This window comes from Rhopalosiphum maidis, chromosome 2 (genome assembly GCF_003676215.2).
Source record: "Rhopalosiphum maidis isolate BTI-1 chromosome 2, ASM367621v3, whole genome shotgun sequence".
In the NCBI taxonomy this organism is placed as follows: domain Eukaryota; kingdom Metazoa; phylum Arthropoda; class Insecta; order Hemiptera; family Aphididae; genus Rhopalosiphum; species Rhopalosiphum maidis.
The window spans coordinates 23,896,460-23,923,719 of NC_040878.1; the positions used below are offsets into that span (position 1 = coordinate 23,896,460).

General features: G+C 31.7%; 1 protein-coding gene across 1 annotated transcript; it reads right to left on the minus strand.

The window, feature by feature from the left end:
- On the minus strand, positions 1-26,936 carry LOC113554264. The gene is made up of 2 exons (XM_026958023.1): positions 26,740-26,936; positions 1-487 (listed from the first exon to the last, which is right to left on the minus strand). Exons 1-2 carry the CDS (start codon positions 26,803-26,805, stop codon positions 140-142), a joined length of 414 nt encoding a protein of 137 aa, XP_026813824.1. The 5' UTR covers positions 26,806-26,936; the 3' UTR covers positions 1-139.
- Between the last annotated feature and the right edge of the window lie 324 nt (positions 26,937-27,260).

Genomic DNA, 27,260 nt, shown 5'->3' on the forward strand with positions numbered 1-27,260 from the left:
TAAAATGTAAATCGTATATTATCATATTTCGTTTGGATACATAAATTATATACTATTTTTTTTAAAACCATGCCAAAATTATTGTTATATTATTAAGATTATAATGATGATATCGTGACGTTGTATGTTCGACACTTATTCACCGCATACAGTTTCGCTTGTTGTTGATCAGCTGAATAGCCTGTCGGACCTCGGTGGCTGCTTCCGGTTGCTGATCGCAGTCCATGAACGGCAACCATCTCAGCCACGAGTACGAGCAGTATCCGTCTGTGTTCTCGCGACTTGTTGGCAGGTCCTTGACCGCGTATTCGACGGCTGCCTTACGCGCTTCCTGCTGCACTTTTGGCGAGTCCAGGGCTTTGGCTAGTTGTTCCTTGTCGTTGCCCGAACGGCCCTCCAGTCCGGCCACGTTGTACAGCAGGCCTGCCGGAAACCCTTTGGCGTTGGCCTGGACCAGCGCGTCACCCAAGTTGCTGACGCCGGTCACCTGTGGGTTGAATCGACAAACAGAAAATGCATTCAATGGCGTGCTTGGAAAAAAATATTTTTCAGCGACATGCGATGTGGCGATATGAGAGTATGACCACTATAGTTTGGAGTTAGTCGCAACGTCTAGTGGACATGATAATTACTTGACTGTAAGATTTGATGATATCGAGCTTAAAAAACTACTTTTTACATCACACATGAAGGCATATAAATTATTATTTTCTAAACGTAATAATAAATCAGATTTTATTTAATGTTTAAGAAGGTTTTTTTAATAATTGAAACAAAGCCGTTTGATGGATTATTATTTCGTATATTGTTCATTATAGTATGCGTTTCGGTGTTTCCGCCTTTTTTGATGAGCTAAAACAGCGAAGACCTGTTCGTGAAATATTTTGGAGAGTTATGATATTTTTCGCCTACCCCTAACGCCCACGGGCACTTATATATTATTATTATTATTTGAAGAGTCTAAGCGCCCACACGCGTAAACGACGACGGTTATTGTAGACATTTAATTTATTATAATAAAATCAGTTATATATAATATATTATGTATTAAACTAGCGATTGAATTTTAATGATTTACAAACATTGTCATTTGTTGACGACATACCGCAATAATAATAACAATAATAATAATAATAATATAAATTATAATATTTATTACTTGTGTTTTCCCAGCTGGTATTTTAGGAAACGTGTTTTTTGTTTTCTTTGTGTTTGTTTTAATAGGATCAGTATTTAAACAATAATTTAGCACATTTCGTGTGTAAATATTCAAAAACTACGAGAACACATAAATTACAAAAAATAACTTTCATATTATATTTTATTTGCAAGTTCCATCGCTGGATGGATTCTTCGTTCGAGTCATCAGTCCCTCTTTATTTTATTTTTATTCTATTTCTACCTGTACAATACTTATACTTATTGTAAAAATAATATATTTACAAATTGTATAACAAAACAAACTAAAAAAAAAAATATATTTATTTGCAATATCGCATTATTAGTAATAGTAATAATAAAATATTAATTATTATGATATTATAAATACATTTAAAAATATTCTTAGAAATAAAGGTCTCAGTTTAGAATTGATTTCAAATAGAATAATTTATAATTGAATTAAAATTTAACACATCAATTACAGTGTCGTAGTTGGTTTTATCTTATACTTTAAAAACCTACTATACAACAGAGTTCAACAACAGATTATTCCAAATGTTATGTTGTCTATGCATATGTTTTTTTAGAGGCGTCTATGTTTGTAGTTAGTTTGGGAATTGTTTTACTATATTATAAGGAAAAAACTTTAAGGCAATTTAATATAATTTTTTTTGGCGACTTATCAGTGTGTGAGTACAATTTCGAAATTGTATATCCTGTATTAATTAATGAATATTTTTTATTAACGCACTTCCGTACGCCCAGGTGCAACTGTTAATGGATATTATGGTTTCTATTTTCAAACCATTTATTACAACGTTATAAAATATGATATTACTTATCAAAACAACCAAAGTTGGCTGGATTTTGACTTGTTATCAAGTTTACTATGTTTTAATCAAAACAATTTTTAGTTTTCATTAACCGATTATCTTATATTACAGCAATTAAGCTAAAAAAAAAAAAATTTTCGTCCATCGATACTTCTGCAGAAAATATAAGTGTTACAAATCGTTTCGATTGAAACACATTAGAACTTGTGTGATATGAATCAAAATCCATTTTTAAAATTAAAATCTGTCAAATCAGTCTTAGAGTTTTGTCAGGTGATTAATAAAATCTTTTTTGTATACTGACTTGGTATACGATAAAATCGATCATTATTCCTTATCGAGGTAATTATTGTAACATTAGTATATTAAATGATTAAATAAGTAATAAAGGATGGATTATTATATAATATTATATTATCATGTCTTTAAAGAGTATAAATAATGATTGAGATCGAGAAATAAATTTAAATCTAAAGTTTGAATAAGTAGGTGATAAGTACCTACGCTTGAAGATGATAATTTAATCGTGTAATCGTCCATCGTGGTCAATTGGTGTTGTGTGAAATTATGTATACACACATAATAAGAAATAATAATTTAAAAAATAAAAGCGAAATCGAGGAAAGGTGCTGCACGAGCATATTATAAATAAATGGAAATCCGTAATTTTATTAATTTGTTTACTCTCTTCTTTACGCTTAAACCGGTTTCATCGTAAGAATGGCATGAGTGTTTTTTATGTCGTTTTCGAATTTTTACATTATTTTATTTTTGAACGGGGCTGTTTATACAACTTTCTACAAATATTTATAGGAATCGTCAACAAGTACTTATTAAGACGGGCGTGTGTACGAAAATATAATACAATAAATTGAAAAACGTGTACTTACTTGTTTTGCAAAAATCACGGTTACGAATAGCAAAATCTTCAATAAAAACAAAAAAATAAATCTGGTCACGATACATATCACTATTGATTAAATATATTTAGCATAATATACGAGTATATAGTATTACATTATTACATTATTACATAGTATATATATATGCGAAGTTCCAACGATATCACTGTGTATAGAGAAAACTACTTAACCGCATTATTCGTCTGATAGTTGTTATTACATCTAAATAATCCTAATGATTATTATTATTTTCAGACTATATTATAAATATAGCGTGTTGCGTGATTACACTTATTTAACTATATTTTGTTCTGTTTGTCGGCATTAACAATTTTGAAAAAACCATTAAAAAATGATACCGTCGTGCTGCCGTGCCGTCCAGAAATGCAAAATATCCTATAAATGGGCGAGTGGTGGGAACGTCAAATAGCAGAGAAGAATGTTTGATGATGACACCATGTGTAACACGTAATATATTTTAATTGTATGTGTATGCTCGGTTACGATACCAAGGTAGTAGTAAAGTGTCGTCATGTACATTAATTTTGGGAAATACGAAACATTTGTAGGAAAGTAAACTCGCACTAAATTCCAAACACTACTTACTTGCATCGGTCACAATCGTGTACGCGACGTGAAATTTTTTCGAAAAAAACAAATAATATCGAATCATGTCTGTGACGGCTAACACGCGGGGGCTAAACAAATATTATATCGTACAACGTCCAGCGATATCTCCAAACAACGTTACCACTATATTGGGGAGTGATAAAATAATATGATTGCATTTTCAGCGTGTAAACGCGCTCGTAAAAATGGTCGTAGTAGCTTGTTGGTAGTGTAATGCTCGACGGAGCTATTTACCTGTATAATAGCCCTTGAACAATATTTATTCCAAAAATTATAAAATTTGTAATGTTCAATATATGTTATTCACTGTTTATTTATATTAATCATACTTACTCATTTTTAACCATTTTGGACTAAAAACAAATATTTCAAATCGAATTATCATAAACTAATATTATTTAAACGACGTTATAATATAATCGAAAGGTATATACAAAAATAGTTGAAACTTTTACAAATTAATGTAATGAAAGATCCTGTTTGCAGGCGATGTGGCCCCATAAATGTCTAGTTTTGGGCAAAATCGCCGCAGAAACGATGTACGCGTCGTCGTTCTCACAGGTATATTTTACTATAGTTTATACGTCGTACATCGTTGGTCGTCTTGTATAAAATACATAAACGTAATATGTACGTTTCTCGGGCCTATCAAAATCATATTATTTTATCATTCGGACATTCCGGTGTAAATATTACTCTATTATGTACAAAACGCACGGAAGACATCATCCGCGTGTGATTGCCTGTCTTACTGCACTACACTGCGAGTACCTACGCAGGTACGCCTACTATGAGTATATTATTATGTATTATGCTGTAAAACATTTATATGAATGTGCGTGGTGTGAACTCGTGATTTTGTGTCCGACTCGCTGGCCCCCGGATGTGCCCGACGACGAGTGTATTATTATTATTGGTCGACGCCAGGATTTTTTCTTGGGGATTTTTATGTGTGCGCGTACGACTGCGACGCGCGGGCCGTGAGTGTAGACGGCAAAACGTGCTCTCGACGGGGTGTGCGGGTATTTTTGTCCTTCGTTCGACCTAACCTCGTCCTGCGTTCATTTCGTTGATATTGAATTGAGTCCAGCTTATTATCTTAATATCTTTGAATCGAGTCCGTTTGGATAAAATGTCATAACTAACTCTACACAGTAAAATTCATTCAAAATTAAATGTTTTTTTTTCATTCGGGACATCCAAATATTTTTGTTCTTGTGGACACTCTTCTGGAAATACAGTCTGATAAATATATATAAAATTAAGAAGCAAAACAGAAAGACTATGTAAAAAAACAATAGAAAAAGAAAAAATTTTATGGGAGTAGACAAACAAATATATAAATAAGCAAATTTGGAGTTTTGACATTTTAAAATCTGTATCCTTTAAATTTTTACCAGCCACTATTTATTATTACCATTATTAACATTATTATTATTATTAAAAACAATGTAAGCAATCAATATATATCAATAATAGGCTGAAGGGAATCAATTCGAACCACCTAATAATATTGGTCGGACTCAACTCCGATAATCCAAAAGTATTTGCGGGACTTATTTAATGTCAGCAGTTCATTCAGATCAGGGGTCGGCAAGTAATTTCTATTGGGGTCCTAAGGATTAAAATAATAAATCAATGAGGTCCAGCGAAAAATATTTTTTTTCAAATCTTTATATATTATGAAGTAAGTACAATGTGTTGACAGGGTCCAGAGTTTTGCCTTCCGGACCGCGGTCCGACAGTTGCCGACCCTTGATTTAGATCTTCGAAACGGTTTCGTCCCGAAACGCAGGTATACGCGTATATGTATCGTTTTTATCATTTGTCTTGGCAATAGTGTGCGTATTATCTATATAACGTGCACGCGCACCGTGCAGTCTCCGCGGCTGTTTATTATGTATATTTTATGTAATACAATAATATAACGTACTGTCACGTGGAAGGTTAGGTCACGTGCGGGTGTGTGTACGTTATAATATGTAGGTCCGGTTTCTTTACCTCGAAAGCCTCTTTTACCCCCCACCCCCCCCCCAGGGGCGTCGAAGTGGGTTCAGTGGTACTTTTGTCATTGCGCACGCTGAATACGCATCGATATATTTTAGGTATTTTATACGACTGACTATAAGGTTAGGTTACGTTTTTGTTTATTTAAACATTTTGAACTGAACTAAATAACCGCGGGTAGCCTTATCTCGACGTCTCGCGTTCGACGAGAACGATACATTTTTCTCAGAAATTAAATACATATTTTTTATTGTAATATCTATATACTTATACTGCACACTCGTATTGTCTGCAGGTCAACGCTTTCTCGGTAAAGAATAAGTCATCCCGCTGGGAAGCCGTTTGGGGAGACATAGCGCCTTTTTACGTCTCTATTATTATTTTTTATACATGTACATCGACGTCGGACCGAAACAAATTCACATTCGCATTGGTAAATATATTGTCAACGATCATATTATTATATTATCGTATAAATATAGAGGTACTTATCATAATAGTATATGTATATATGTTTTGTATGCAGTTAGATTAATATTATATGGATCAATTCGTTAATTTTAGATTCAACGAGAGAACTATATAATATTGGTTTCCCGGACTAGGTCTCAATTGTATCCTGTTGAAGCTAATTTTAATTCGTGGAAGTGGATATTGCTTATGCCGTTTGAGGACATATTCAGCTCAGCCGAATTTAAGCGCTTCTAATTAAAAACTGAAACGGAACCGTGCACAAAGGAGGAATTGAACCCCGAGGTCTTTGTCTCTAACAGTAAGTTCGTTATCCGAATCCAAACCACATTAATTTCTGATTTTCATTTATTAATTGATTGTACGCATTTACACACCAATTTATATTTATACATATTTTTAAAGTACAAAATATTTCAATCATAATATTATGTGTGTAGATTTTGTATTTTAAATAATTATTCTATTGATTGCTTTATAATTACTAATTATTTAGTTAATATTCCCCTATAGGAACTTAAACTATTTCTATAATATCACTATAAAATGTTGTTATACTCACTTGAACCATACTAATAATAAGAAAAATATTAATAGGTTAGGTTAAAAATATTATTAAGAGATACTTTTATATTTTTTAGCTTTATAATATTGGTATGCTAAATTGCTATATTTTTTTATGTACGCGTATATTATATCATTCAAAGTGGTTGCGTGAATTATTATCTTTTATCATTAGGTATATAAGTAAAAAAAAAAAAACACCAACCACCCGCTCTATAAAGTCTTAAATATTTATATTTTCATACTACACACTAATATATATTTTAAGTAACGTCGGGGTTGGCGTGGGCAGGTTGAATTCCTAATTTCAAGCATAATGTATATTGTATACCAACTATACCACCATCACCATCCACCTTCGCCAACACACACACACACACACACACACACACACACACACACACATTTTATAAATTACGCGACGGCGTGAAATTTAACAGTTCGCCCGCGCCCGCCATGTATTTATTTGTTTGGTATACATTACACATAATAATGTATAAAGGTTATGATATATTATGCGACACACTGTTCGCGGTGTATGTTAGTTTTCAATTTGTATCCGATCTTATGTAATTGCGTTTAAAGTGTCGACAATCAATCCGAGTTCAACCGCAGTATTAAAATATAAAATATCAATATACGGATAGCTATCTATACTCGTTATTATTGATTCATTTTGAAATACCCTCAGTTGTTGTATGTATCAGATAAGCGTCATAAGCGCAGATGCATTATAGGATCCGAACGGTATTATTACTGCCTAGCGCGTATGTATTTGTACACGCCACTTATATGTATATGTGTGCCATTTCTATACATATTGTACACGATATATTTTTATCATTATTATTAGAAGCTATCCACAGCATCTGCAGAGACTATATTGGACGAACAAATTGGTTTTTGATAAAATTGGGTTACACTATTAATGGTGTTAACAAAAAAAAAAAAAATGCTATTATTAAGTATGGTATATATTATACGAGTATTATACATATAGTTTGGTATTATTGTTTTATGTATTTGATTGATTAGGTTTGTTCTTGAAAAGAATTCGATTTGAGTTTGAAGATGTCGTTTAGTTTCGGGTTTAAACTATCTGACTATCTGCTTTTCATATTATTTTATTTTAATATCGGAACGTTGTCTGTAACGATCTAAATATTTTTCGGAGCTATAAATATTTGTATACTAGGTACTGCAGGTGGATTTGTTGGAGGATTCACGAAGGAAAAATTCCTTAGTTTAATAACTTTTCGAAATGTTTATGATTATTCATTATTATGTTCAATATTTACAGGCGACGCTATAGCGATGGGGAGCAGCGCGTACAAACTGTAATAAGTAATAACGAAGTCGCACCGACGATAATGATTATAATAACTCAGCATCATGACAACGCGTCTCATCGCACCTAAAAACCTGGTGTGAAATTAGTTTACGGCGACCCTATATGCATTACGCACTACATAACGGTATGTAATTATAACGTTTACCTGTGAATTATATACTAATAATAGGACGTAGGTATAATACCTGTCACTATATACACGTATGCACATGAATATGTCATATTATGTGTGTGTGTGTGTGTTCGGTTTCGAGCGTCCTGATTATTAACATCTAGGGTTTGAGTGTGCATTCGTCGCGTCACTATGTACTGCAGCACAATAACATACCGGCGGCGTGACACAGGAGGAATTGAAGAGGCCACTTTAACTCTTTCATAGTATTTGTTCGTTTTCCCACTCGGGACGTTAACAAACACGAGTGTGTGGACCAGATCGCGAGGCACATTTTTAGCTTTTTCGAGTGTTTGGGGTAGTCGAGTGTGCGATATAATATGGTACGTATATGGTATACGCTTACCTACTGTATGTATACGCCGCGGCTATCTATGTATACGCGGTTGTGGTAGTACGTTTAATACTTCACCATTTCGGCGTATCTTTACGTGCTTGTATACAGGATGTATCACGATCATTTGACTGCGAATTTCATTGTAAAATTGACATGTCTTCGTGATACACCTTCGGCCTGGATGAGCGTATCTCTTTAAATTAATTAAAATCACGTTTTGGATTATCACAGGATTTTCACACCGGATTCTTTTACAGCCAATAAGTTGAAAAAGTCTACTTATATGTATTGTCTAGTTTCTACTTAGACGATTTAGACAACTCACGAAAATAATTCATTGTCTCACGATGATTTAACGCAATTGCTCGTAATTTTATGTTGCGCAATATCGGTAATTATACACATTAAATAGGTATTTTCTTATAGGAAGTACTGTACATCACAATCCTGATTCCCGAATCCCGAAAATAACAAGACTTCTTTTTTTCCGTGTTATATTTAATACCAATATTGTTGTTAGTGTGTTTTACATGTTTAAAAAAAACGGCAATTTTTTAATACAAAACTTAAACGTTGAATTGCGTATTTAATATTTATAATGGGTTATTATAATAAAAAAGAAAATAAATTATTAAAACAATTTAAACATTTGAAAAACACGTATCTATATTAATAGTATGTATTTGTTTTCATGGAATGCAATCACATATAATACAATTTTAATATAGTTGGAGGTTACTATAAAAGTAACTAGGTACCCATTTAAAATAAATTAATATCATTGATAATATATTGTGTGTTATTGATTATTATGATTTATGACTGTTAAATTTTTAATATACATGCTATGCATGTTGCACAATGCCATATAGCATCAAAGTAGGCCTAATCAATTGTAATTGTTATTCAAACATAATGCTTAATAATATATTGTTCTAATACTAATTAAAAGTTAAAAAAACTAATTTAAAGACCAAGTTCAAAATGCTATGTTAAAAGTCCTGTTTAATCGCAAAACACAAACTTGAAATAGGTACCTACAGTGAGTTTATTGGACTAAATTCAAATTACTTAGTTTAATATACCAACGTAGGTACTTAAGTACTTTGGAGTTTGAATTGTTGTAAACGTTTAATATTTATGACACTATTTCAACACCTACATTATAATAGTATATCCTTCTATTATACTTAAACGGATTATTTCAATAATTCAGATAATAAAAAATGTAGTTAAGTAGCTATATTGACAAACTTAATAAGTTTTTAAGCATGACAAATTGAACTTTTACCTAATTTTATTTAAAAGATTCAAGTGCAATAAAAATAATTATAATCACAAGCCATCCAAAAATATATATATATTTTTAAATTTTAAATATAAATATAAATTCATGTAATCAAAGAAAATTTGATTTGTTTTATAATATTATATTTATAATATCCGGAAAGAAAGGGTCGTTGTACATTATCTCACTCATATTTTTACCTGGTAGACTTTGAAGGTTTTTAAAGGACGTGTTACCATTTAATGATTTTTTTTAACTTGAAAAAGAATGATAAAAAAAATTCTTAGAGGTATTTGACTAAAAATAATCAAAAAATTTTAATTAAGATGAAAATTCTTAATTTACATAATTTTACATTATAATTTGTCCCTCTAATTTAAATATACCTAAATTCTTTATAATTGCATACACGTTTGTCTATGCAAGTATAATATACGTTTTGAATAATTTAAATAAACTCGAAAAGCTTTAAATCAACCGAATTTAAAATAAATTACATATTTATATGCATATTATATTATATTAAACATATAACGTCCGAATTCGTCGAGCGGGTTATTACTTATTAAATTAATTCTAATTTCTGGTGGGTACTTACTCTAGAATAGTATATCTAACATGAAATGCAATCATTATTCAAGATTGCAATTAAACTAACACGTAATTTATATAATATATAATAAACGATAGTATATAATGATTGTTGAATTTATGTTATCCCTCTACTCGTGAACTATATAGCCTATGGGTATAGACGAGATGCATATAGAATATAGTCCGGTACTCGAGGGATGGACAATTTAATTTCGAGTATAAAATCAACTGTGAGCAATTACGATTTATGCATTGGTGCATCTATAAAATAATGCTATACAGTATATACCTCACTCTATATAGTATCGCTCTATCGCCCTACAGCAAATTTTATGAGATGAAGATTTTACCGAAATTCATACGATGCTACTCATAAACACAAACTCAATCATTGTTATTATTTTGTTTTTAAACGATGTTATTGTTGTTATTATTTGTCACCGTGTTATTTTTATAATACAATACAATTTCAGTAGCTTTTTGGTTAATAGTAAAATTTAGGGCAGTGTTTACACTATTACTAGTAAATTTATACAGAACATCAAGTATTTTATACGACAATTAAATAGAAAGAGAGAAAACCGAAGTTGATTTATTATACTGTGCTATGCGTATGTTATATCGTAAAACTTCCATTATTTTCAAAAAACAAACACGCATTAAAAGCCATGTACAAAGGATTTAACCTCCTTCCTCTGAATCTGTTGCCACGGAAACACTTTATACGACGTACGACGGATATATACAAAAATTAAAGGACTTGAACTGAAATAAATCTTTTGTTCAAGTTACAAGCTTCGGTGAGATTTATTGCTTTCGAATATGAACAAAATAAGTATAATATTGGACCACATATAAAACATTTTCAAATCCAAGTATTGGTTAAGAAAATACTAAAATAGTCAACATCCAATAATTTTAAACGTATCTATTATAGTTTTATACTACTGAATTTTTTTGAATAATAATAATTATAATAATTTGTTGAGTAATCCAGTAAATGTGAGTTCCCATCGACGGGATGATTTATTAAATAAGTCATCACTTTCAAATGCCATATCATGCCATTTCAAATAACCAATCATCCGCTAAAGGTTTGTTTCACGTGTTAAGTTTAAGTACCGATCACCACTAGCGCATCAAGCGTGTATGACTTTTTTCATTGAATATTCATATTGTCTAATTTTGTTGTAAAAATAAACAAAAACAGTATGAGTATAAAAGTATAAGTTATAATGATCAACATTTAATAGAAATGTAAGAAAAAAATAAATTAAATTTGCACAGAAATAAAATATGTCAGCAATTTTATTTTCATATATCTACATTTTATATTTACAGTTTGTTCCCAGTAGACTTATATCAGAAATCAGAATCATGTTTGTCCAATTTGTATATAAAATGTGAATATGCGAATATAAATGTTATAATATAATATAATTGCATACGTGGTATTAAAAGACGCAAGTTTGTTGGGTAAATATTCGTTGTGTGTGTGGGGGGGGGGGTGGGGAGGGAATTGATGATTATGTATTTAGGTCATCGGGACGAGAGACCAAATTTGTTTTATCAACGATATTGATTTTTGTACAAATATTGTGTTGAGTTTAGGACTTTTAAAATATCCACCATTCCACCATGTGCGAGTATCACAGGCGATAACAGTAATAAATTATTAACATCACGCGCTACATTGGTTTTAAAAAAAAATCAAAAAAATCTATCGCTAATCTTTTTACAATAACGATTTTATTTCCATAAAATTCATTACACAATAATCAATTAGGTCTTAACACTTAACAACAAGTGTAATGACTGCAATTTTAATAATAATAATTATATCAAATATGAAACAATGGTCATGTACACATTCTTATTGTATTAACTATGATTACCAGTATACGCACAATTTGGTTGGGGGTTTCTTGGGCGGTGATATAAATCTAGCAACCCCGCATACATACAACTCAAATTGCACATATGATTGACAGCATTGTGCACACAGTGGTCGAACGTGATCTTGTCGATTGTACAAATTATATATTTGTTAATTGATAATTATTACGATATATTTACATAATAATTTATGGGCTGTATATACCTGTATGATTCATATTATAGTATTAAACAAACAAAAAAAACACGTAGTCGTGTGTGATTACAATATATACTTATTAAACAGATATCATATGATTATGAGGTCATGAGAAAAATGAGTAAAAGGGCCATAATATGCGTAACGGTGAAACAACGGAGTCTGTTCCATAATATTTCTGTGCCGATATACATATTATTATATGATATTTACAGGTAATATTGCAGGTATATATTTGTCGGTTAATATTTATTTATCATACGCCGACGCTTCTGTTTTTTAACTGTCAGAATTAATAACTCGTGAAAAATAGAACGTGTTCGGTGACCTCTGTAAAATATTATTATTATGCGATACACAGTTTTCCGGCGACGGACCTTTAATTATACATAAGTCCAGAAGATATAGGTACGCGAAAATGCGAAAATTATAATAATATATTTTACACCGCCGTCCGAATCCATCGAGTTTGTGAGGAGCAAAACAATTTTCGGGCGATTAAAAAAAAAAAAAAAAAAAAAAAAAAAATAATAAAAATTATTATTAATGATTTCAAAACGACCGGCGGCGATTGTGGCGTCGAAATCTGCTCGGAATATTTCTCCCTCGATTCGCTTGCCTGTTTTAATATGGTTTTATTTTCGCCAACACCGTTGCCGCGGCGCTATATACGTCATATCGTTAATTACGAATTATAATATATTACCGCGATCGCTCAACGACAGCTGAACCGATAGGTATATTAAACTTGCTGCCTTGTTGTTTCTGTATACATACTTATACCGGCGTATAACATTAAGTGCGCAATTCGAGTACCGATTAAAATTACATCATTCGAATATTATTCAATGGCCGTATAATTTAATATTGTTTTCGTACTGACTGTCGATATAAAGTCACGCAGACATTGATTTGTGAAGTGGGTGGGGGGAGGATGGGAGGTAGAAGATTTGTACCTTTACCAGTTTTTGCTTCCGCTGCAATTCCGTGGCTAGTGGCTATCACACAGATTTTATAAGACACATTTACCGTTTGCTTTGACAAATATTTTATTACACCGTATATAGGTATCTATGAAAATATGTATTATACGTAAAACTCGTTACGGACTTCTTTCTCCGGCAGGGTAAATCATTTTCTCGTTAAAAAAACATTATATTATTATTATTACGCGCGTACCTACTACCTACAAGTGATCATTCGAAACCGATCAATGTCCACGGTCGTCTTTTTCTCCCCTGTGTGTTCGAACCGACGACGGATTGTAATAATTCTCCGTGGAAATACTAATCTATATATCATTATTATTATATTAATTCACAATACGCACAACACGCGCCGACAAAATCAATTGAACCGGGCGTGTACCTGGTATTTATTTTTTAAAAAGAGACAATTTCTTTACGTACTAAGACGACACGGTTTTAATAGTTTATTATGTACCGTGCACAGTCAAATTTAGCGCTAACACGAGATGCGCGGCTTTCGATCTGTATAAAAACGTTGTGCGGTATAAAAATTATGAAAATTTGTTCTCTTGTAGAAAATATATTTACTCAAGTAAATTAAAGCTATATTATGTTGTGAAAAGAAATTAGATTACAAGGTTGACTTTATAATTTGGTTTACAGGGTGTCTCGTGAGGATTCACTGATGTAAAGAAATGGGATAGTGGAGATGGCGTTAGGTGCTCTCCTCCCGGTTTCCGGCTCTTTAAAAAGGATAATCTCATTGGAGTATACCCTGTATATCTAGTACCTACACATATATACTATAGTCAAACACTTTGCTTAGCCTTTCTCGTCCAGCATATAAATTATTATTAATATTAAAATGTATTTTCCAAACGATTACCTATGTGTGCAGTGATGCGACACACTAGGCCTTTTGGCTAAATTGTCTCACGGGAACCGTCACAGAGTGCATGTTCGTTTATATATACTAAATATAAATATTATATATATACACAGAGAGGACGTTAACGGTTTTCGGTTATTGTTTATGAACTGAATTTCTACGAGTATAAGTGGAAAAAGAAACACTACATAAATAAACATCGGAAAAAATGGCAAAGAAGTACAGCATAACATATATATAGGTATTTTTATTTTATTATACTTTATAATACATTGTAAATTGTAATAATAATTCATAGGCCTTTACTATCGTAACCCACAAAAACATAATTTTACAAGAGACATTTAAATCATGATATTTTCCAAAGTAATGGGTTTAATCAGTTAATTTAATAAGTAAATGTTATTGTAATCTGTAATGATTTTTTAATTAAGATCTTAAATAGTTGACTTAGCTATTAACACCATGAGAGTTATTTTATTAATAAGCCAGAGTTACACCATTAGACCACGTATAATGACAGTATTTTAAATTTTAGCGCTTGTTCCGGGTTAACTACATTTGGCATAATGATATTATTATATTATACTTAGTAATATTCGGTATTGTCGGTATTAGTGTGCGGCTAAGTAGTAGTTGACTAATGTCTCACACCACTTGTTATGATTTATCGTTGGCTTACGACGTTCAAATGAAGGGAAAATGTAATAATTATTTATAAAAAACTGAATCGTGGGTGAAGAGTGAAGACCCAAGAAAATGATATCTGCAAATTTAATATATCATTGAAGCCCCCTTTCAACGAAGGCGAGGGTTACGACTGCAGTTGGTTCTAACCATCGATAATTCATTATAATTTATAATATAATGAGTCAGTACCTATTATCCGATGGACCGTTTGGTTTTCGTCTCACCTACGCCAAGTCATTTTAGCAATTGGTATATGTAAATACACCGTAAAGCAATATAGCACAAGCGTATATAATGTATATCTATACGCCGGTAGTGGGTTTTCACGATCGTTAGTGGTCCGCCGTAGTGTAATTATGCGAATGCAATAGACACACGGCCAAGCAGAGGATATACGTTGAAATGGAAATGGTTTACGTTTTAACGGTATACTGCGCGTATATTGTGTGCGTATTATTACGCGTTTGTAATGCGTGCGTATATAAATATGATTTTTGGTTGCCGAGGGTAGTCGCCAGCGAAGCCGATGGCAATAAAAGTCACGAAATATCGTCTACCGGCGCGCGTGCATATAGGTATAGTCACACGTACTATATTACGCGGGCGAAATTAACGAAAAACAAAATTCGACGATAAATATATTATGTAATATGATGGGTACGTATATATATATATATACACTATATAATAACGTAACGTATTGCGTACCTACAATAGGTGTACGATACGCGTTATACGTATAATAAAATAATCGACCGTTGTGCACCACGAGGGGTTAAAGAGTTGGGTTAAATTTTCTCCGGCAAAATAAAACGGTAATTATAATTTATTACCTCCGCGTATAAGCATTATATTATATTATACACACACGCGCGCACACGAGGTCGTGTGTTCATCGTTGTTGTCCGTCTGACGCTGCGGCGTTCGTGTAATTAATAATTATTATTACTGCAGTATTATAATATACGCGTACTACTGTGTGTGTGTGTGTGTGCGTGTGTGTGTTTATCGTGTAATATTCGCGCGGAGTACGCAAAAAATAAATCGTAAATTGTGACTTGTGTATAAAATTTGCGCGCGCACGCAGCTCATGACGATAGCAATATAATAACAACAGTAGTTGTAGTAGTAGTCGAGTATAATGTATACGACGTATAGCGATGATAGTATATGTGTGTAATAATGAACGGCGTTTCCAGGTCAGTGAGCCGTACCGCGAACGGTCTGTTTAACCGTGTCTGGCGGTCGAAACTGTGACTCGGAGCTCATCTAGACGACGACGTTATTATTATTGCAGACGTACACTGAGTATTCCTCGTCTGTACACGATAGTATAATATCATTAAAACGTCGTGACCGGCCGAAGAGGGGTGGCGCCACTATCCGCGGGACGAGATGACGGCGGCGGCGACCGACAGACGTGCGACGTGTACGGTGCGTATGTACGGTGCGTATAGGTATACGTGTACGTGTTGTCATACGACGAGTGTCCTGAGTATGCGCGCGCGCGTGTGACGGTATAGTCGGAGACGTACATGTCCCCAACCCCACCCAATAAAAATTTTGACATTTTTTTCAAGTCGACATTTAGCAACAATTTGCAAGCCAATTTTTTAATCGTAAAAAAATAAAAAAAAACTCGAAGACACATGTCCTCAGCCCCACCCATATCATTCAAATCACATTTTCAAATTTTTCTTGAACCATCATTTAGCAGTCAATTAGCAACGTTTTGCAAAGTATTCGTCGAAATTTGCAAACCAATATTTCGTCGGTAAAAAACGTTTTTTTCGAAATTCGCGAATGTCGAAAAACACATTATTTGGGTACGGGGTGGGGATGGAGACATGCGCGAATTTCGAAAACGTTTTTACCGACGAAATATTGGTTTGCGAATTTCGACGACTACTTTGCAAACCGCCGTGAGTTTTTTATTTTTTTCGATAAAAAAATAGGCTTGCAAATTGTGAAAATATGCTTGCGAATTGTTGCTAAATGTTGACTTGAAAAAAATTTCAAGTTTTTGATCGGATGGGGTTGGGGACATGTACGTTACGTATGACGTACGAATACGATCGACACTGCAGCAGCCGTCGTAGTCTTCGAAAATCTATACGTCTTGCGCGTATACGGTGTAATCGTTCGATGCATACACGTTTTCGCCAAAATAATAGGAGACGTGCGAAAACAGACGACTCACTACGGCTGTGTGACAAGGGACAATGTGATGGGTTCTAACGTTTTACCCGCATGAAAATGTATGCTACAATATCGTATAGAGGAACTGTATAAAATAGTATAACTATTATTGCAGTAGGTATATATATATATATATATATATATACAGCACAATAATAGCTATGTTGTGTATACGTAATAGGTATCCATCATCCACGTTGTATATTATTGTCATGCGTACGATAATACTGATATATTCGTATACATAATATATAATATTATATAGCGACATCATATAATGTGTTTGTATGGTTAAATGTGAATATATAATATGACGGACTAGCAGCTCGTAGTTGGAGTTGCTCGCGAAACGATTCTATTATTATGCTTGGTGTATTATGTACAGAATAATATTACTTTCTTCGGCGTAAGAATGCCGCTGATTTGCGCAGAAATAAAAGCTGTCACGTTGACTGCTTTCGGTTCGTCGCGACGTGTGCTCATCCGTATTACAGTAATATAAAGCCGCATTATACGTCATGTTTGCGTGTTATTCACTATACATATTAGTGCTTGTGTACCGCGTGCGTGATTGTGGTTTTATAATTAGGCGCTTCGTCGTTACCTGTAGACCGTAGTATTATCAATCCCATCGCTCCTAAGCCCTATAATATGCACGATAGTAATAATAATAATATGTAGTGAATAGCGACGCGACCGACGCGTGGCAGGGCGTTCCGTCGCGTTTGTTTCAGTTAATAACTGTTTTTCTAACTCAATTTTTTAGCAATTACATTTTTTATCATTAGTATACCGAGTTATTTTATTTATTCATTTTTTAATTATTTGACAGTGCAGTTCATGATAGGCGTTTTAAAAATACAATTTTGATTCGCGCACCTATATATACTTACAATAACGGTATGTATATTATATATTTTTATAAAACAAGCATTCGTGTGCGTTTGAAAACTATTTGATCGAATTAGATGATATATAGGAAATCAAACATTTTATCGACGACTATGTACCCGCATTAAGTTTTTTCAACATAACGTCATACTCTATGCGAACAGGTTATATAAAAACGTGCTAATCGGTGCTAAAAGTAATCTCACTTCGATACGTGTGACGTACCGACGTGATATACGCGACAAAAGAATTTGCGGACTTTTTAAATTCGCACTATTTGACCTTAAATGAGGAACTAATAGAACAAGCTAGTCATTCCACAGAAACCGCCGCCGGGGAATTCTGGGAAAAATCTCCTACCACTTCAGTACCACGTATAATGTAAGCGCGTCTGAAGAGTTGAAAAAAGTATTTTCATATTATATATCGTAAAATAATAATCAAGTTTTGTAAAATATATATATCATTCATTAATTCTCATGGCATTTCTACATTGTTACTTAAAAGCGGCTATTACGTTTTTTCATTTTGTTTTCTAATCATCTAGTCATATAACATGATGTGTCTGTTTCAAATAACTCTATTGCTTACTGAATATTGTTTAGTGTTACGGGTAAAGAAAGAACATATATTATTATTATTTATAAAATTTTTTCAGAATATATGTGTAACACGCAATTTTTCCTAGAGTTATTTCATAGTTTCTATCATTTGTTACAAATTTTTGCTGTTTTTATTGATTTTTGAAAACTCTTGGGAAATCGTCAAAAAAATGTTCGACTTTATATGATTTCCAATCCACAAAGGCGTTGTATACATTTTTTATGCTTCTCCGCTACCCCCAAAAAGTCATAATATCATATAAATCTAATATGCGATAGCATCTTTATGGCTTCACTAAAAATCTAAAATTTGTGGATAACCTAGAACACGGATAATATGTTATTAGAATGTTAAATGATCATCTCGTCACGATAACCACCTCATTTCACATTTGATTTTAATATAGTATACTTAATAATTGTATATTATTTATATATATATAATACAGTTAAGTGGGCTGGACTTGTTTCGTTGGTACTGTATTTTCATGTATTTATGCAAATTAAACCTACATACCATTGTGAATAGAGTAAACGTTTAGAACTTGATAAATACAATCGTATTAAATATCTCGTTTGCTTAAAATCTGCTTTTTATGGCTCTTCATATATATATATATATATATATATAGTATTTTATTACGATTATATGTTATATATACCAATTTAATAGCATTCCTCAAGCTCGTCAAGGTACACCAGCTATCTGCTCGTTGATTTTTTAATTAATGAATTGCGATATATCTTTCAACGTTTTATAGGTTTTTCGGTATGTACATATAATTGTATTTATTAAGTGACATTAAATTATTTGAAAGTATTTGTTTATATATTGAATTTCGTTTATTTCAACTCCAATTTCGACTCACGTCTTGTGTCTGTGTAAAGAAGGTATGTATTGTTCAAAAAAATATGTTGCTTTGTTTTGTCTTGAAAACCCAAATGCGTTTATCTTTATTGAATATATTTGAGTACAATCCCATACTATATCGAGCATTTTATAAACATATTTATCTTAAAATCTCACTAGTTTATTCGCATTATTTGTTATGGTGTTTTACATATTACAATTTTTTTTTACATTTACGCATTTCTTATAAAATGTTAAAACAGTTATTATATTTTTTGTTATATTAATATAATATAATCTCTCTATTAGTTGTATAGTGATTAGTTACACTCTATTTTTTGCAATTTAAACTTGTTTAGTGGTTTATATAGTTACCAGTACTGGTGTAGTCGATTTACAAATGTTTATACAAGCGATAAAGGAATAATTTAGTATTATTTATCGCTCATTAAATTTTAATTTCTTTAGTCAATTGGGGTATTTTGAATTGAATGATATTTGTGTTGGTCGTCAAATGAGAAAAATTGTTTTGAATTTGGTTTAGTAACCGCGTATAGGTCAATGAGATAAAACAAATAGTGTCCCGACAGTCTAATATTCTTTAATAATATCGAGTCGATTTTCATCTGTAAGAAAATAAAATACACAATAGAACAACTGCTGCAATGCATCATCATCATTATTACCACCGTTTATATTTGGACGTGAAAATCGAATGGTATAAAAAGTTTTTATAGTGAAAATTGAAAGTCGTGTGCAGTATGTGCGTACACGAGGGGAGCTGGGCAGTGGACTTGTATACGTCATTATTACATTTTGTGTCATATTTTACAAAACATTGAAAAAATGATGTATAACTATCTACGATTAAAATATTAATCGATGTTTTTATTTACTTCAATTATTTTGAACATCGTTGACACTCAGTAATATAATTTAAGCGAATCAGACGTGCATTATTAATAATAATAATAAATTATATTTTAAAAACGAACAATTATAATATTGTAAACTAGGTAGTCGATTTAGTATAATGTATGCGAAAAAAACTATTGGTTTTTTATAGGTTAACCAATAATCAACCTATATTATACAGTATTTAGAATAATTATTATATGATAAATGACAGTAATCATGTATTCTGAGCAGAATTATTAAAAAAAAAAAAATCATCAATCATTATTATTTATTAAATGAGACTGTATTGTAAAATGTATATTAAAATATGGGTACACGTTCATGCCATCCATTGTTATTATGTTTTCCGAGAAATCATTCGTATGACTGGTCAATAATTGTATTTTATTTTATTAATTGGTGGATAACAATATGTACAACTGCAGCCACACGCAGTTACATGTAAAATGTTAACCACAGTTTTGAGTTTTTATTTGTATTTTATCGGTTATTAATTATACACATTTTAGTAGTATTTTTGTGGGTTCTTGAAATTTCATTGATTCATATTGTATGCATTTTGAATAAGTTTTGCTTTGCTATAAATTCACAATACCGCGTTTCAATCTGTCACTACCGCGCACAAAGAATTTTTGAAAAATAATATGCTTATACTTATTGCGATAGCTACTGTACAGTGTACTTATTATGTAGTCGCTAGTTATCATTGTATTACATATGTATGTAATATTTAAAAAATCAATTTTTCTTATTGAACTATCACTATACAAGCTCTCCGTCATAATTTAATATTCATAATATTATATATATATAGGGTAACCTGTTTAACGTAAGACGCTTATTATTTCAAAAACACTAATGTTTATAAAAAATAATTATTAAATAGTCTTTAGTGGTTACAAAACATTTTTGTAAAAAAAATCGAATTGATTATAAAAATCAAATTTTAGACAAGTAGCTTTTACGTTATAAGTATTTAAAGTTTTGTTGAACGGAGTAGTGGAACAATATTTGCGGAATACCGTTGTATCGTTCCACTCTACTCGTCTAAATTTAAAATGCTTAAAAGTTATAAGTTATAAACTATTCGTCAAAATTAAATTTTTATAGATCGATGTATTCCAGAAAATATTCTGCTTTGGTAAAGAAATTTAAAATTTTTGTCAGAATAATGGCATTAAAAAGAGCAAAAAAAAAGATAACGATAAATTTAATGAAAAACTATAATTTTTTCCAACGTTTATCAATGTTGTTTTATATCTTGACTTTAAATTATCTAAAAATATATTTTTAAATATACATGGAGTCATATGTTAAATGTACCACTTGTTATAGTTTATGTGTATTTAATCTTGAAGAGGGCTCCTGGCGTACATTCGTATTAAGTTGTACACGATTTTCATGTGTCGCAGCAGTACAATACGAACATTTATGAATATTCATCCAAGCAGGCGCAAAAAGATTCTATAACTTAATTTTCAATTGCATTATTGGAATTAATTGAATAATATTGTTATGGGAACGCGTTTGAATGTCAGAGAAATCTTAATCAGGTCAACGATGTTTCTTGAGGTGTCAGTCTATTGTATATTGCAGCTGCATGTCACATATCAGGCAAAACCAAAGCCTCAATTCATAATTCCATAAATATTTTAGACGCATTTGTCGCATTTCATAGACGTGAAATGCAAAGTTATTTATCCCTTAATTGAAAATTAGTCCCACCCTTAATAATAAATATTTATTATAATTTAAATAATTATTATATTATTATAATTTAAATAATTATTATATTATTATAATTTAAATAATAATTATTATATTATTATAATTTAAATAATAATTATTATATTATTATTTGTTAAATAATTAATACCACTCAATATGTATTGTTTTACATGCGTATTATAGCCCACGTAACTACATATTTTAAATTTGACCGCACCGGGTGATGGTGATTTGAAGATTTGGAAGATAATTAGCACTCCTAGTTTTGAAATTAGCACCCTCATAATTTATTTCATTTGTGGATTAACTGAAAAAAGTGTCTTCGGCATCCCCAGTTTTTAACCGAAAATTGTCATTCATCGTCGCGTCGTGTACCTATCGTATGCCGTTCCGAATTTTTATTGAATACCTGTCACACTAACACGGTCACGACACTGACACGTATAGTTCAAAATTGTTGAAGTTAAATAGTAGAAATTCCACGTGTCACATTCACGCTGGCCTCGAATGGTACTATACATTACGTTTAACAATAACGGTTATCCGAGTATAAAAATATATATAATATTTAACTATTGTTTTGAATTATTTTTTTACATTTCATCGAAAATACGTATGATGACTTCCGGAAGACAAGGTTTTTACGTTTGAGGTACACTGTGTGTTTTATTTTTAGTCGTCGTACCGCCTGCAGCACCTATTAAACGGTAATTAGGTATACACGACACTATAATAGGTAAAACACACCTTGCGATCACACCGTCGAACACGATATTATGATAGATCATTAGTAAGATAATAAGAAATCGAAAATGTGTCGATATATCACCTCTTTACCGTTATACAAACCGAATTTTTCACTATAACAAACACATTGTTTATATAATAATATTATATATATTAATACGTTGTACGTTAATAATAGCGGTACATTATTATTGTTTTCAAACACACGCGCGTCCCGGTCTTAGATGTTTTGATGAATGCATTCGGGATACTGTAATTCAACACGTAAGACCCCATCAACTGTAATAGAATATTGTGTTTTCGTAGCACTTAGGAAATTGTATTCGTCTCGAGTTTCTAAGCACACGCGTATCCGTAATGCATGCGAACTTATATAAAATATTATTAAACGAAAACTTCGACGTCCACCGAACGGCTATAACTGTTTCGTGTGTAGACGTACCTACGATTTTTATGATTATTATTGACATGTAGGGTGTTTGGAGCCCCTGAGGTGTTTATTACGGTAGAACCGTTTTTAACGGAAATTATTGATAGTTTTTCAATCGACTTAATTGCACATTTTTTGAAACTCTTTTTTTTATGTAACTTTAATATTTAATTACATCCTCGTGTCATGGTTATTCGTAAAATAATAATCATCGAAATTGATTGACGAGCACGCGATTCGACAAGACTGCGCACGCATTTATTGTATTATACACGTCGATCTAACGGTCAGAATATCGGCGCGTTTGCTTACATTATCACGTGAAGCGTCTAACACGCGCACATGTAATGACATTATATGATATCAGATATAATATTATATACTGTCATAGTATCATTATATGTTGTTATGTAGCACTGTTTACGCCCCGTGCGTCCGTAAACCTTGCAACACCCATTAATAATATTATAATACATAATGTTGTATAATATACCACACGAGGCGGCGCGTATATTTCCAAAGTTCATTTTTACAAATCAGCCTTGTCAACTGTTAATACCCAACTATATTATATTTTTTCGTTTTGGCGTACACTGTTTTCTGCAGACTTATGTTATATATATCATATAATATATACGTATATTATTTTATTATATGTCGTCACGCGGGAACGGCGTGTACGAGGGAGTTATTACCGGAAGAAAAACACATTTTCCACCTGGGATTAAGCACGTATTATATATACTTTAGTAAAACATTGCAAACGTATAAAAAGGAAAATATACATTAACGTATCTTCCAACACTGTATTATATATATATATATATTTATTATATTCTACGCAACGTTTAGCTGGCAGCTGGTAAAGTTTAAAAAATATGTACAATATAGGTCGTCATCGCCAAAATGTTTTGAAATATTATCAGGTATAATATATTATACACCACTATCTTCGGTTCGATAAAATTCGGGACACGGACGCGTTGATAGTGTTGATGTTGACGCGGAAAAAAGTTGTATTTTACGAAAGCGCTTGTTAAAATGCTTATAACAAATGAGCAAACGCCGTTCACGCATATATATATATGTATATATATTATATACTTTCGGAGTTTGGCCGTACTATAGTATATTATAATAATATTATCAAAAGCGTTCTCAGGATTTTTTATTGGTTGGAGGAATATGAAAATGAATTAAAAAGTGAGCCGTTGGGGTTAAGCCCCCACGCGCCCTTTCTTATATAAAGACAAGACATTCATTAAATTAAAACATACTACCTATATTTATATTTTTGATTAAAATATTGCATTTGCGAAGTGATTTCAATTATTTTGATCTTATACGATCCGTAAGCTTGTAATCTACATACGAATCATGTTGTATTGATGCAATACAAATACACCTTGATACGAACATTGTGAAAAATGATAACTAGTCAAAAATATTTTTATTATTATTTATTATTACTAAATAATAAATATCTGTTAAACAGGAAACTATATATTACCTAAAAAAAAGAACACGATGTAGTCTTTCTCCCATATCCCCTCCCCCCGTGAAAACATCCATGAATATTATCCATATAACGACTAAAACCATTAGATTGTTTTCGAACGAAATACGATTAGACGTTCCGAATTTAAAGTTTTGGTCGGCACAATCGTGAATGCGTGTAAGCGAATGCGACGACCGTTTTGACTGACTTTTGGCACAGTTCCATTTTGAATTTGGTGGAACAGTGCAAAAGATCGGTTAACGCAGCATAGAAGGTATAATATTTATGTATATACACTTCTCAACTACTTGCACATAACAACGGTTAATCTGTTTTAAATGTATAAATATGTGTATGACTGTTTATATTATATTAGACAGCAGCGAGTAAATGTTTCTATAGTGAAGATTTTTTTTTTTATAATATAATATATTATAATATTTAAATTTAGTTATAATTATTCCCCGTTTCTATTTTTAAAGCTGTATAAGTGTCACGAGAGTATAATATTTTAAACTAAATCATGTGTTATAAGGACACAAATATTTCATATTTAAACTTCAAAGTATTTTTATATATATAAAAAAATAATAATAATAAAATATGTTTTTTCCATAGTTTTTTCTATGCATGAAATATAAATTAAAATTTTACTCTGGTAAAGGATTTTTTTTGAAAGGTAATTTGATGCATATCAAAATTAAAATTCACTTTAAAATTATACATTTTACTATATTATACCACTTATATATTATCATATCCACAGTGAATGAACCCTCATATATCTGGTATGCGGACAATTGGTCCCCGTCATAATTTTATACTCGGACAATTAGTCCCCGGCTTAAAAGTTAAATACAAAATATTTTTTTATCATTAAACGTTCTTTAAAATTAGATCCCATATATCTATATCGTAGAACGCAGTTGTGATTTTATAGGCGTGGTTGGTTCAAATAATAATGGACGAATACTTATTACATAATCAATATGTATATATAAAAAATTAAATTATTTCGTCTGTACGGTTTAACTATCAACGGAAAAAAAGTGAGATTTCAGATTTGTATATATATTATTGTATATGCAAAATATATGCTCCACCCTCTCTTTGAGACGAGTCAAGAACCACTCCTGGTATAGTGTATAGATATATTATATATTAACATATTTAGTAAAAGCAGGGAAAACAAAATATTAAAATCCTATATTATACATACCATATACTGAATTATTATGTAAACAAAAATCACAATACTTCAGACTTCAGTTACTCGGCTCATTTTAGAAGCCCGAACGATTGATAATATTTTTATTACGTTGTCGTAATAATATTGTACTGTAAATTTAAATTCGTGGTAGTCGCGTCTAACTGCGAAAAAATGTATAAAAGAAAATAATAAATAACGAGTTTCTATTGTACTCTTACGAATGTTCGAATGCCTGAATTCGAAAATGTCGGTTAGGTTGGACGCTTATTCGTTTTTATTCAGGTATACATAAACATATTATTGTATTATGCGTTGGTGTCTGTTATAACTTATAATATTATAATGATATATTATACGTTTTCCAGTATATTATGAAAATATTTGAGTGCATTGAAGATTCTGTGGGGGGCGATAAAATGTACGCGCACCTATGTAATATAATAATAATAATAATAATAATAATAATAATAAGGCGACGTTTATACCTGTCGATGAAACAGTCTTTTGTGGAATTTCTCCGAAGATTGTACATTCATTCAAAGGCATACAACATACCCACTATTATTATATATTATAGTACCCGCAGTTGAATGGGAATAAGTTACAATATAATGATGATAATAACAAAAAAAAAAAAAAAGTACATCTACAATATAATAATAAGATATAAGGGTAGAATAAATCGTTTTTCGGGGTTGTGAGTGCGTGTCTTACCGGCGGCGGCAGTGGCGAGGCTGCGATGGATAAAATACAAACGACCAGGTAGTTCGTCCGAATCATCACGATGCTGCTGCAGCAGGTATGTGTATTATGATCTCTTCGACACGTAGCACTGTTTATATCACGTAGGTATGTGTGTACGTATAATAGAGTGTAGTGCAGTGTAACAGCCAGTTGCCCGTCGATTCGAATGTCCGTTCACAGACTGATTACGGTAGAAGGCCAGTGCGCGATATAACATTTTGGGTTAAATGAAAATAAAAAAAAAAAAAAAAACCCAACAGAATTAAATTTGATACGTAAAAACGTGCGAGCCTTCACCAGAGATTAGATACAATTGTCTTCGTCCCTATATCGCACACGTCGACACTATAACGGCGATGTGTTATTAAACAATGTTACAGTAATGTTCATCGCTGTCCTATATTATTGTACACGCGCATTGTTCGACGTTATCTACCCCTCGCGGTTACCCCTGTGCATCGCTCGAGTTTGTTTGTTTTTTAACGTTTATT